The sequence below is a fragment of the Mirounga angustirostris genome, unplaced genomic scaffold, assembly GCF_029215605.1.
Source record: "Mirounga angustirostris isolate CCGP_5_RB_7025 unplaced genomic scaffold, mMirAng1.0.hap1 SCAF_3, whole genome shotgun sequence".
NCBI classification, from domain to species: Eukaryota; Metazoa; Chordata; class Mammalia; order Carnivora; family Phocidae; genus Mirounga; species Mirounga angustirostris.
Window position 1 is genome coordinate 70,475,792 of NW_026991711.1, and position 12,415 is coordinate 70,488,206.

Here is a 12,415-nt window from a genome sequence, read left to right on the forward strand (position 1 = left end):
AATACATAGAGTATTAATTTTTCCATCTAGCCCAACCATGCAAAAGCATTTAAAATCTAAGGCTGAAAAAATCTAATGCTGCCTCTTTCACTGATTTTTTGAGCAGCTTAAATACATTCCCGTTTTCCTATAAAACAGAAAAAGGAAAACATTGCACATTACCTTATATTTGGAAAAGTATAAGGTATGCCAAAAACAAACTATAAAAACATTTACAAAAAAAATAATTTACATTCATTTTACAAATGAAGAAAACCAAGAAAATGAGTGTTTTCTCTGACATCTTAAGACTTAAGAGCCTTATAAATTTCATGTTTTTTTAAAAAAACTAAATAAATGTTCCAATAAAAGACTAATGGAATACTCAAAAAAAAAGATAAAAAAAGATAAAACTCCCTACACTTGGAAAAAACTTGAGTTTCAATTTATTAATTTGGAAGCAGAGTTTGAATCTTACTTCTTTTTTGAAATCAAGAAACTGCTGATTAAGAGGGGTTTCCCATGTGGTTCTTTGCAATTTGGCAAGTGAAAGCAGAATGTTCTGTGGAGTTCAAATTTTATAATAAAAAAAATTAACAAATTAACAAATTGATTCAAAGGTCTTATAGACCAGGGATCAGCAAACTTTACCTGAAAAAGGCCAGATAAATATTTTAGGCTTTTTGAGCTAGTCAAGGTCTCTGTTATAACTACTTAAATCCGCCATTATAATACAAAAACAGCCATAGACAATGCAAAAATGATTGAGTATGGCTACATTCCAATAAAATTTTTCTTATGGACACTGAAATTTGAAATTCATATAATTTTCATATATTACAAAATAGTATTCTTTTCATTTTTGCCTAATCATTTAAAAACCTAACTATTGTTCTTAGCTAGTGGGTGTCATATAAAGAGTTTGCTAACTCCTGGTGTAAACCAATCTACTTCACAAAATACACTGGGCCCTTACTGAATAGAACACTTCCTAAAAATTAGATCAATAATTACTTTAAAGTTCTTTTTTCACATCTGCAAAGTATATGCTTAGAATTCTTGGTTGTATTTTTCCTCATCACTTAAAAAAAAATGCTTCAAATCTCAAAATGCAAATAAAATCTCTAACTTTAATAGCTATAACCTAATGTCCTGAGGACAGGGACTTCTTTATTATGGCAGTCCATGGTTAAAGAACTCTACTGAAATACATTGTCTGGAAGAGGAGAAAAAAGTAGTTTTTTTCTAGAAAGATTTCTCTTTCCCATATTCACCACTCTACAACTTTGTTCTGAGGTAGTTAATGAGTAAACTCTCTATATAGCCTGCTGTTAGGATAAGCTGTCAAACCTCCTAACATCAAGCCTTCTCACTGTTCGATAGAGCCCACTGTCTGCTCCAGGGATAGCTCTCGAGCAATTGTGACACTTTCTCCTATTTTTCCCTCTCCACTGGATATAACCAGCATACAAACATGCTGTTATTTTTCCCAACTTAAAAATTTCCTCCTCCAGGTACCACCTCACATCTGTATTTCTCACTTCTTCCTCTCCAATTTTTTATCACTCACCCAAAATCTTCCTCTGCCCAATGTCTTTCTCGTCTTAGTTAATTGGCAACTCCACTCTTCCAATTATGCAAGCCAAAAATCTGGGAATCATCCTTGATTCCTCTCTCTCCTACTGTGTATCCCAATCTTTCAGCAAATCCTTTTTGGCTCTACTTTCAAAATATATAGATAATCCAACCATGTCTCATCACCTTAGCCACTATTTGCTCCCCATGGAATACTCTAATTGTCTTTCAACTAGTGTCCCCTCTTCAGGTCTTGCCCATTACATATATTTTCAACACAGAAGCCACAGTGATCTTTTTAACATGTAAATCAGATTATGTCACTCCCTGGTATGGCTCTTCATTTCAGTCACAGTAAAAGCCGAAGGCTTTACAATGGCCTCTAAGACACTACTTGGTCCAGCCTCCTCCCCATTATTTTTCTTACCCATCTTCTATTACTCTGCTTTACTTACTCAGATCCAGCTCTTCTAGTTTCCTTGCAGTAGAACAAATTTGCACGGGCAACCTCTACTCTCTCAGGGCCTTGTTTCTGCTACTCTCCGTGCCTGGAATGCTTGTCCATCTGAAAGCCATATGGCTTGTTCTTCATCTCTTCCAGGTTTTTGCTCAAATGTCACTTTCTCAATGAAGAATTCCCTTCACCACTCTGGGTCCCCGGGCTTTATTTTTCCCCAGAGCACCTTTCATTACCTCACACACAAAAACTATAACTTACTTATTGATATTTTTTCCCCATCTAGAACATACCCACCTTTAAAAAAAAAGGCTGTTTATTTGGCCAAGAGAGAGAGAGAAAGCGCATGCACAAGCAGGGGGAGTGGCAGGAAGAGGAAAAGGGAGAAGCAGGCTCCCTGCAGAGCAGAGAGCCAGAGCTGGGGCTCCATCCCAGGACCCTGGGATCATGACCTAAGCCGAAGGCAGATGCTTAACCAACTGAGCCACCCGGGCGCCCCCATAACCACCTTCTTGAGGGTTAGATATTTTTTGCTTTATTCATTGTATCCTAGCCTTTGGAACACTGCCAATGTGGTGACACTAAAAAAAAAAAAAAAAAATTATTGAATAAATGCAAAAAGAAATTTATTTCTATTTGTAGGAATGCCAGAGATTTTCTTCAAGTTACACTCAGCCAAAGTATCTATCACCAACAGTGTGATTTAGTTTAGTATTTTGCAAACTTGGATGATCAAGAGACTCATCCTTAAGAGTTAAAAAATTATATAATTCTGGGTCAATTCTACTGAAATGGCATCCGGGGATGATACTCAGAAATTTTTTAAAAGTACTCCAGGTGATTCTGATGAACTGCTAGTTTACTTGGAATAAAACATATCTGAAATTAGAAGACTATATTCCAATTACAGTTTTGCAACTTTATGAAGATCTTATGTTCCTAAACCCTCTCTGATTTCTTATTCATAATGGAAATAACTACCTTGCAAAGTTTAGAGAACTAAACATGTATATGAGAGTTTCATAAATTGTCAAGTACAATAAAATGTGGAGTATTATGGAATTTAATCAGCTCCTATGTAAAAGTTGTACCACTGGGGACGCCTGGATGGCTCAGTTGGTTAAGTGACTTCAGGTCAAGTCATGATCTTGGAGTCCTGAGATCTGAGCCCTGAGTAGCACTCCCTAATCAGCAAGGAGTCTAGTTCTCCCTCTTACCCCACTCTCTTGCACGCATGTTCTCTCTCACTCTCAAATAAGTAACTAAAATTTAAAAAAAAAAAAAAAAAGGTTCTACCACTGGATACACTGGATATTTAGATCCTTAAGTATATAATATTTAGAGATTAATAACTTTTCCAATAAGTTCCAAAGTTTATAAATCAAAGAGATGAAAGGATAACTACTATATTCCAACAACTAACAAGGACCCCCACAAGGTTAAAAAAAACCCATCTTGAAATGTATTTTCTCCCCTCACAAGTCTAATGATAATAAAAACAAGTATCTTCATGCAATAATTCGGGAAAAATAACAGAAAATATTTAAAACTGTACACTAGGCAGATCTAGAAACTCTGATTATGTATTAAAAATGTACAGTCTAAAAAATACAAAACGAGTACAAATTTAAACACTGAAGAAAATAGTAAAAAGCTAAAACCTTAATACTATCTAAGATTAATACTTTACCTGCAGATCCTCACACAAAAAGATAGATTCTTGAAAACTAATTCGGTAAGTCTTTAAGGCTTTTAACTTTCCCTTCTCTCTACAAGCAGGGCAATACCCATCTGACGGGACTTTAGCTGAATCATAATTCTAAAAAAGAAATAAAGTAAATTAAAATATAGACATTCCTAGACTGTATCAAATTACAAAAAGTTAAATGGAAAGTAACCCAGAAAAAAAATACAATTTTCACCTGGAAGTGTCCTGGCTAGATATTTTAAACATGGCAAATAAAAGAAATGCATATACACTTTAAATATAGCTATTATTCCAAAAAGAATGTATTACAGTTTTAAATACTAAGTTTTAAGTGTTAAAAATAGCATCAGTTTTATTTGCAAGAAAAAAAGTAATGTCAACTACCAGGGAAAATGTATGTTCCACATTTTCTGAGAATAATAAACCACAAGGTCTATGTTTTATTTCTACTTTCACATATCAATAAAACACAGAGAGGTAAATACATTAAAATAATCTTTCGCCATTGCTGTAAGATTTCCGTGGAAGATATAAATTTTTAGAAGTTAATTGGTAAATTAAAACCAAATTTAAGTCTCATAAAAAGGAGGACAAAAACCAACTTTGCACTGAGGCAAAAAATAAGTTCACTAACTTTTCCCAAATACCCCACCATGTGGAGTGAAGATATCCCTATATCAGTCCCTGGTCCAATCACTGGCAAACCATTTCCAATCTTCGGGGAATCCATCATTCCGAGTCATTGGCTAATTTATGTCACTTGAAACATGTCAATATCACTAAGGATTTTTCAATGAACCCTGGAAAAAAAAAAGTCAATAGACAATTAAATAAAAATCCTGTTTACTTTGAAAAAGAGCTATGCTATCTTATAAGATTATATACATTAAGTATATTTTGAAACTACATGTCCCAATATAAACATATTCTAAAATTGTAATCTTGAAGCGAAAACAAATTACCTATATTTACTTGTAAACCTAGCAAATTTGCTGGAAGAGGGCAGATTGGCAACAGGACCAAGTTTCAGACTCATTTGTAAGCAAATTTATTAAAACTTATAAGAGAGATAAACTATTACTTAAATAACAAATTATATTGACCAGAGTTTAAAAACCCAAGTTTTTAGGGTCTATGCATAATCTGAAACAAGTATGTCAGCATTATACTAAGAATGTATTTTAAAGACCCCAGATCTATTGTGCCATTGCTCGACAGGGACAAAAGAACCCCATACATTTCTACTGCTTTCAACCACCAAGGTCATCAAGAGAATAATGCTTTTTTTTTTTTTAAATTTCCAACAATATGCTATTTTGTAATAAATGAACTGTACCAAACAAAAATATAAACACTATAGTAGTACAAATTACACATGTAGCAAGTTTGAGTGTAATCCCATGGAATAGAATCACATTCAGTAAAGTCAAAATTATAAGACTGGAGCTCAGTATAAGGAAAAATTAATTACTAAAAGTAGTTTAGGTATGGATTTAAAATATAAGGAAACCAGATACAAAAGACCTTAAAGCAGAGTAAATCACCACTTGTGCGGTGTTGTAAAATAATTTCAAGCAAAAATCTTTCCCAAATCTAAGAATTTCTGTAACAACCCACCTCCTGGGAAACCGTGGCTTACAGCTTCACTTTAAAAACCAGTTATGCTATTCTGTTCCAGATGTATAAACTTTACACATCTTTTAAGGAATAATTTCAAAAATAAAAATGCTTCTAAGAAAAGTATAAGTGAATCTCAAATTCCTGAAGAAATATTGCTAAGGCAGGACTTCTGAACTACAGCACTATAGACATTTTGGACCAGACAATTCTTTGCTGTGAGGGTTGTCTTGCACATTGTAGGATGTTTAGCAGCATCCCTGACTTCCACCTACTAGGTAGTGAGTGCCATTGGCACTCCTCGGTTGTGAGAACCAAAAAAGTCTCCAGACATTGCCAAATGACCCCTGGGAAGCAAAACTGCCCCACTGAGAACCACTGCCAAAAAGATAAAAATAAGTTTGGTGCTAACTTTTACTTCTTCAGCTCCTCACAGACAACACCAATTTATTTTTGGCTGGCTCTATTTATAATATACTTACAAAAGAGAACTATACAGGAAAGAGTCAAAATGCTTATAGTTCCAGAGTGGCTAAAAGCATGGGCTTTACAACTGCACATCTGGGTTCAGAAATTTGTAACACTGGTTTGTACTAAGAATTAAATACAATACATGTAATATGCTTAGCACCTGAACAGACAGTAAATTTTAACTACTGTTCATTTGGTGCTAGTTTTATACTTCACTCTATGTAGAAAATACGCTGCACATCTTGTAGTATTCTGCAGTATCCTCAAAAGAAAAACTGGTACCCTATATACCTTGAATAAGATGTTTTTGATGAAAATTTCCATCTGCCTGAGGGATCTAGAAAACTTTTTTGGCCTGTTCTCTCTCTCTCAATTATAAAAGTAAAACATAAGAAGCCTTCAAATCTGCTCTGATCCTGATCCCAGGAGCCAACATTTCAACGGGGAAAGCAGAGAGGCTGGTGGTGGAAATTCTAAATATGCAAAACCCCACAAAAGAAAATTCATTTAAAAAAATACCAGAGGTGAGCTATCCAGGTCTTCCAAAATTAATTAACTTTGTCTTCTATACAAAACCCTGGGGTGATTCTCACAAGTTAATTTGCCCTCAATGATCATCTTCACTGTTCTCCCTACCAACATAACCTGCTCCTCTTTCTTGTATCTCACCTGTATTTTGGTATCTTCATCTTTCCAAACACACTAGAAAATTTGAGTGATCTTCGAAACTTTCACTTCCCACTTCTTCATGCAGTAAGTGTCACCAAATTCTGTGGACAGTTCTTTGGAAGCCTCAAATCCCCACCTCTCCAACCCGTCCCCTCTCTGTAACACTGCCGAAGTGACGCTTGTATAAAACAAGTCTGAGTCTGTCACGGCTCAGCTTAAAATCATCTATTTACACCTTACCTGAACGTAGTTCTATGACCTAAAGCTAACTGCACTTGAGACCAACCTGGTTTTCCAATCTTACCCTCCTCTACTCCACTTCACCCTCAGCACCTTTCTTCTGACGCCCTCTTTTCAGTACTTCTGTGAGTCACTGATATTCCCGGTCCCCGAATGTGAATTACCTAGCCCCGTATGAATGCAGTTACAGCACAATGAATGTGTAAAGGTTGCCCTGGGAATGACGAAAGATATGCAGTTAAGCTTGTTTCACAGTCCCGTGTGCACAGGGGGGAAACCCAGAGAACGAGCTGCTCCGAGAAGAGCCTTAAACTTGAGTTTGCCCCCCAAGACCAAGCGGGCTCAGCACATAAATTGTCAAAGATAAGGCCACAGCGGACTTAAAGCCGAGGAATGAGGTCGGCTTTGGGCGCCCGGCCCTTCCTGGTACCAAACCCAGCCCTCCAGAATCAGAGACGCCCAGGACCAAGACATCTCAGTTTCTAAAACCAACCTTGGAAAGCCGAGGAGGAGCAGGGTTCCGTTAACCCTCCCCATCTCCACGCTCTTCGGAAGAGCGAAAAACAACTCTGGTTTCTCTTCAGCATTTACCTCTCTGAGACAAAACGAATCAGTAACTCTATTTCTATACCTCAATCACCAACCCTCCCAGCCGAGTCCAGTCCCAGCCCCTTTCCTCTCCCAGGGTAGCCCACCTTTCTGTGCGCCGACTACCCCACAGACAGTCCCTTTTCCCAGCTCTGTCCGTCTTCCCGATTAGAGGAGCCGGTGGAAACTATTACCTGCCGCCTGCACGCCCCTTCTTCGCACCGGGTTGCTCCGAACTCCTATTCCAGGCTGGGTCCACACTACATCACGCAACGTTCAACCCACGTTCCCCTCGGCCTGCTCCTCCCCCACCGGCCTCTCCGCTAGAAAAGCAGCTTCCGGTTTGAGTCCGCGGCAAAAGAGTTCCCCTTCCTGTTCGGCGCGGGGCCTGAAGGGACGTCAGCGTGGCGGGGAAGGCGAAAACGGGAGCACTTCCGGACGGCCTCTGCAGAGGCGTGGCTGTCCGCCCGGCTGTCGCAGCCGCAGTTTCAGCTGCGGCGACGGCTAGGGGCGGGGCCGGTGGCTGCCGAGCCCGGCATCTGTGAGTGGCTGGGTTTGGGGAGGCGACGTTTCTGGAAGCTGCTGGAAAGCGCTCGAGTGGCGGAGGTGACGCCGGCGGCTAGGGGGTGGGGCGTGATTAAAACTAGTGCGCGTCCGACAGCGGAGGGATTACGCTGAGGAAAGAGACTGGTGCGCACCTCGTTGCGCCCTGGCCCGCGCGAGCCCGGGTCGGAAGTCTACGCCGCGGAGAGTGACCTGGGTGGGTGGGTGGTTGGGCGAGGGAAGGGCTCCCTGGCCTGTAGAGGCGGGGGGTGCAATGGAATCCGTCGGCCGGCGCGTTTTTGCAGCGCTGCGGCCTCCACGACGATTGTGGGTCGCGCAAGGCCCCCGTAGTCCGCTCTCCTAAAGCCTCGGTGAGAGCCGAGCAGCCACAGAGTGTGTGTTCACAAAGGGTCACCACACACGGAGCTGCCCCTCCCTGTCTCCCTAAACCCCATCTGCGAGGCCAGGGGCTTTTCTGCCAGGATTCTGGGGTGTTTCTCCTCCTTTCCTCCCTCCCAGATCTTCTAACGGTAAGGGGAGTAGCCAAAACACAGGGACTTTGCTATCCACGACCTGTTTTTACTAGTCAGCAGCCGATCTGTCCCTGCTGCGCTCATTTCAGCTGCCCTGCCTTGTTTTAAGAGAAAGGGGGAGTTCTCATGTAGTTGATAAGTTTGAGGCTCTGCTTTCGTAGGAAGGTCATGTGGTTTAAGGGACATCGTGACCGCGTGTGCTATTTCTGAATTGCATTCTGAATCTTGGGGCAGCATATTCTAGAAGTCCTTTGGTCGCTTGGTTCTATGTCCTAGAGTAATATGTAGTTTCTGACCATTTCTTTTTACAGAGTAACCACCGTTGGCATTTTGGACTGGGGGGTATTTTTAGTGGTCTCAAACTAAATATATTCTGGAATAATGCTGGTAATTTTGATAGGGCGGTATAGAGGAAACAAGTCCCATATACCAAGAAATTCCTCAGTAAAAAGGATTTTAGTTTTCTGTACTTAGGAATGCATATGGCCAAGAAATCCAATAGGCAGTTTGTTTTGTTTTTCTCCAGACAGAAAACCAGGCTGGTTAGTTTTTGTTTACCTTTTTTGTTGTACTCGATTGTTAATATACTGGTATATTTGTTGTAAGATCCAACTAGTTTTTATAAGTGAATTATGAAAATATGAGAACCTAGTATTTCAACCTTGAAATAATAGCCAAACTCAGAGTTTTTCTTGTTCACCATTGCTATTTCAATTTTTAGGATGGAATACACTATTCTTTTTGTAATAAATGCTTGCTGAATTGTTAACTTCGTAAGTTGAACAAAATAATTGATTCAGTTAAAATTTTAAGATTGAAAAATCAACATCGCCAAACTGAACTATATCAATGAAACGTTGTTTGTAAAGTTGATTTACAGTCTTTTAGTGCAAATTTGATTTTTTGCCAGGAAAAAAATATGTAATAGTGACAGAAACAAAATGGATGTGGGGCTTGGGTTGTGGAAAGAAAAGAGGATTTTCGTGTATACTGTGTTTTGACTCCAGAGCTTTTCTCTCTTGTAAAAAGTAGAAAAAGTTTGGAAGACTTTATAGGATAAAAAGAATGATAATATAGGAGAGTCAATTAGAAGAGGTTGACTAGAAAGTCTCTTTTCATTTATATTAAAGTACCGGTCACAGGTTGAAAAAAATTGAATACATAAATGCTTTTTCTTTACCAATATATTTAGAATGAGTCTTTCTATGTACACTGTTCCCAGAAAGTGCAGTTACCTTACAGGAGAATTAAAGCAATCTTGCTGTCAGCAGTGTGGGACAGAAGTTTTATTTACCTGTTTCTAATTAAACACTAACACAATCTAGGGGCGCCTGGGTGGCTCAGTCGTTAAGCGCCTGCCTTCGGTTCAGGTCATGATCCCAGGGTCCTGGGATCGGCCCCCGCATTGGGCTCCCTGCTTGGGGGGAGGGAAGCCTGCTTCTCCCTCTCCCACTCCCCCTGCTTGTGTTCCCTCTCTCACTGTGTGTCTGTCAAATAAATAAAATCTTTGAAAAAGAAATAATAAAAAATAAATAAAAATGAACACAATCTAATCAAAGAGAGCTTTTATTAAATTAATGAACAGCTACGATAAGAATATAATGTACAATTAAGATTTTCTTTCTTTTTTTTAATTTTTTCTTCTCATAGTGTCAGGGGTTTTGTCCTGTATTCTAGGTTGGATTTCTTAATCATAAACCAAGTCTTTAGCCCAAACCTGGATGTAAAAGCTGTCTGCTATGATAGGTTGTTCTGATCTCATCAAAAAGATGAGAGCTAAAGTGACTAACCATATTTTTTAACAGCACTTTTGTGAGTACAGTCTATATAATCTTATTTAATTCCAACATTCAGGAGGCTTTGCAAACCAAAAACTTAAACTTGGAGACAAAATTCATTTGGTAATATGACCTGAGCAAATGAGAAATTATATATAATTTTTATCCCATATGTTTTGCTGAAGAAATATTTATGTTTGATTATGGGGTGCTGCCCTTGGCCACTGGTATGGGAGGTGTTACATAATGGTTTTTGTACCTTGTAACATTTTTAAATATCAAGAAATTATTATAATTATTTCTTTTTTTTTATAAGGTTTATGTATTTATTTGTTAGCGAGAGAGAGAGAGAACGAGAGCTCACAAGCAGGGGAAGTGGCAGGCAGACGGGAAAGCAGGCTCCCCACTGAGCAAGGAGCCTGATGCAGGGACTCCATCCCAGGGTCCTGGGATCGTGACCTGAGTGGAAGGCAGAGGCTTAACCGGCTGAGCCACCCACGCGTCCCAAGAAATTATTATTTTTAAACCACATCCAGACTCTGGGTTTTGGTTAAGGAATGTGAACTTATATTAATATTTTTGGCAGTACACTTCTGCTAGGCATTTGCATATTTAGAAAATTAAGACACTTTAGTTCTTGCCCTCAGTGAATTCAGTTGAGATAGGATAGAAAAAAGTACATTTATCATATTATAATACGTGCAGTCACATATTTGTAAGTATAGCCACATCAAGGCCATACAAGAAATTAGTAGCCTCAGGATTTGAGGTTATTTTGTACTCTAGACTCTAAGCTTTAGACGGAACATGACAGCCTAAACTTGTTTGTGTTTTGCCCATACAAAATGAGAAAACAATATGATAAAGAAGAGTCATAGAGGCATAAATACTGGAATATGTGATTTCTAATCCTCTTTTGCTGTGTGACCTTACATGAGTCACATAATTTTCAGGGCCTTGGTTTATAGATCTAAAAAGTCAGAAGTCTGGAATAGTCACCATTCTGATATTCTACCTGCAGATATTTATCCTCAGAACTATGCCTACTTTTTGTAAATGTTTTCCATTAAGAACCTGATCCTATTCCATCTCAAACTACTTTATTGCCAATCTAAATTTTGTGTTTTCTTTTGGATTAGGTAATACATTCACATGGTTCAAAATTCAAAAGGTAAAAAAGAATATGCAATGAAAAGTTTTCGTTCTACTCCTGCCCCTTAGCCACCCAGTTCCTTGCCTAGGAAGCAACCGATGCTAACAGTTTCCTTGTATATTTTTCCAAAAAACTTTTACATGTATATAAGCAAATAAATACTACACATATTTTATTTTTTGCCCTTTTTTACATAGATGGTACTATGTACAGTTTATGTACTTTATTTTTTTCATTTATCTTAGAAATTCTTTGTCATTAAGTTTCCTTTTTCATTTTTATGGCAGCATAATATTCCATTGTATGATGTGTCACTTCATTAGTCCTCTCCTTCTGGACATTTAGATTTTTTCCTGGTCTTTATTAAAAGCATTATGCAATGAATAGCTTTGTACATTCCTCATCTTCCATATATGTGAATGTCTTTTCCCTAAACAGTGGCACAGCTCTATTGGAATGGTGACATAGTGGATAAAACTATGTCATTTATGTTTTTATGTCATTTAGTTACCAATAAGTAAAAATTGATGGCTCACGGTCTCAACAGTGTATTCCCAGGGTTCCATCAACTTTGACTTGTGTGCTCTCTGTGCCAGAATAGTACAGTGGTATAGTGGAGTCAATACCCTATTTGATTCTAAAGCTCAGCATACAAAATAAATCACATCATCTGAATGGCTGTTTCTTTATTTGAGCCCTAGATGAAGCAAGTGGATATATGTAGAAACCTTGTCCTAAACGAACAAATAAATGTATATATATATATATATATAAAAGTATATATAAATAAGTATGTAAATCTTTAAACCCTAAAATCCTGCAGCAGAGCAAGATTTTCAGTGAGGCTCATAAAAATGGAGACTAATTGATGTAACAACATATTTATGTCTTTCAGCGCATGCTTACTCCTGGACTTACACACATTGAGTACTATTTAAATTGATATTTTTCTGTTAAACTTCTTTGCCAAGCACATACAGTTGACTTTATATAAGATACAACTTCCATGTATTCCCACTTTACCAATAAGACTAAACATAAAAGTAAACAATTGACCAAATTTGCGTGACAAAGTGGCAGACCTGGGCCTAGAACCTATATCTT

General features: G+C 38.2%; 1 protein-coding gene and 1 long non-coding RNA gene across 7 annotated transcripts in view; one reads left to right on the forward strand and one right to left on the reverse strand.

Moving 5' to 3' along the window:
• USPL1 (ubiquitin specific peptidase like 1) overlaps positions 1-7,813 on the reverse strand; it is a 34,096-nt gene extending 26,283 nt beyond the window's left edge. The window contains exons 1-3 of one of the 6 annotated variants that reach the window (XM_064586261.1): positions 7,499-7,813; positions 4,372-4,519; positions 3,702-3,830 (exon numbers count right to left, since the gene is read on the reverse strand). In XM_064586261.1, the coding sequence (XP_064442331.1) occupies positions 3,702-3,830; positions 4,372-4,452 (210 nt within the window). In that variant the 5' untranslated portion in view covers positions 4,453-4,519; positions 7,499-7,813. The other 5 variants (XM_045869266.3, XM_064586260.1, XM_064586259.1 and 2 more) reach the window with 5 other exon arrangements.
• A 39-nt stretch (positions 7,814-7,852) lies between these two features.
• LOC135363851 (uncharacterized) overlaps positions 7,853-12,415 on the forward strand; it is a 121,642-nt gene continuing 117,079 nt past the window's right edge. The window contains exon 1 of the long non-coding RNA XR_010410056.1: positions 7,853-8,377. This is a non-coding gene — a long non-coding RNA (uncharacterized LOC135363851). The remainder of the gene's footprint in view (positions 8,378-12,415) is intronic.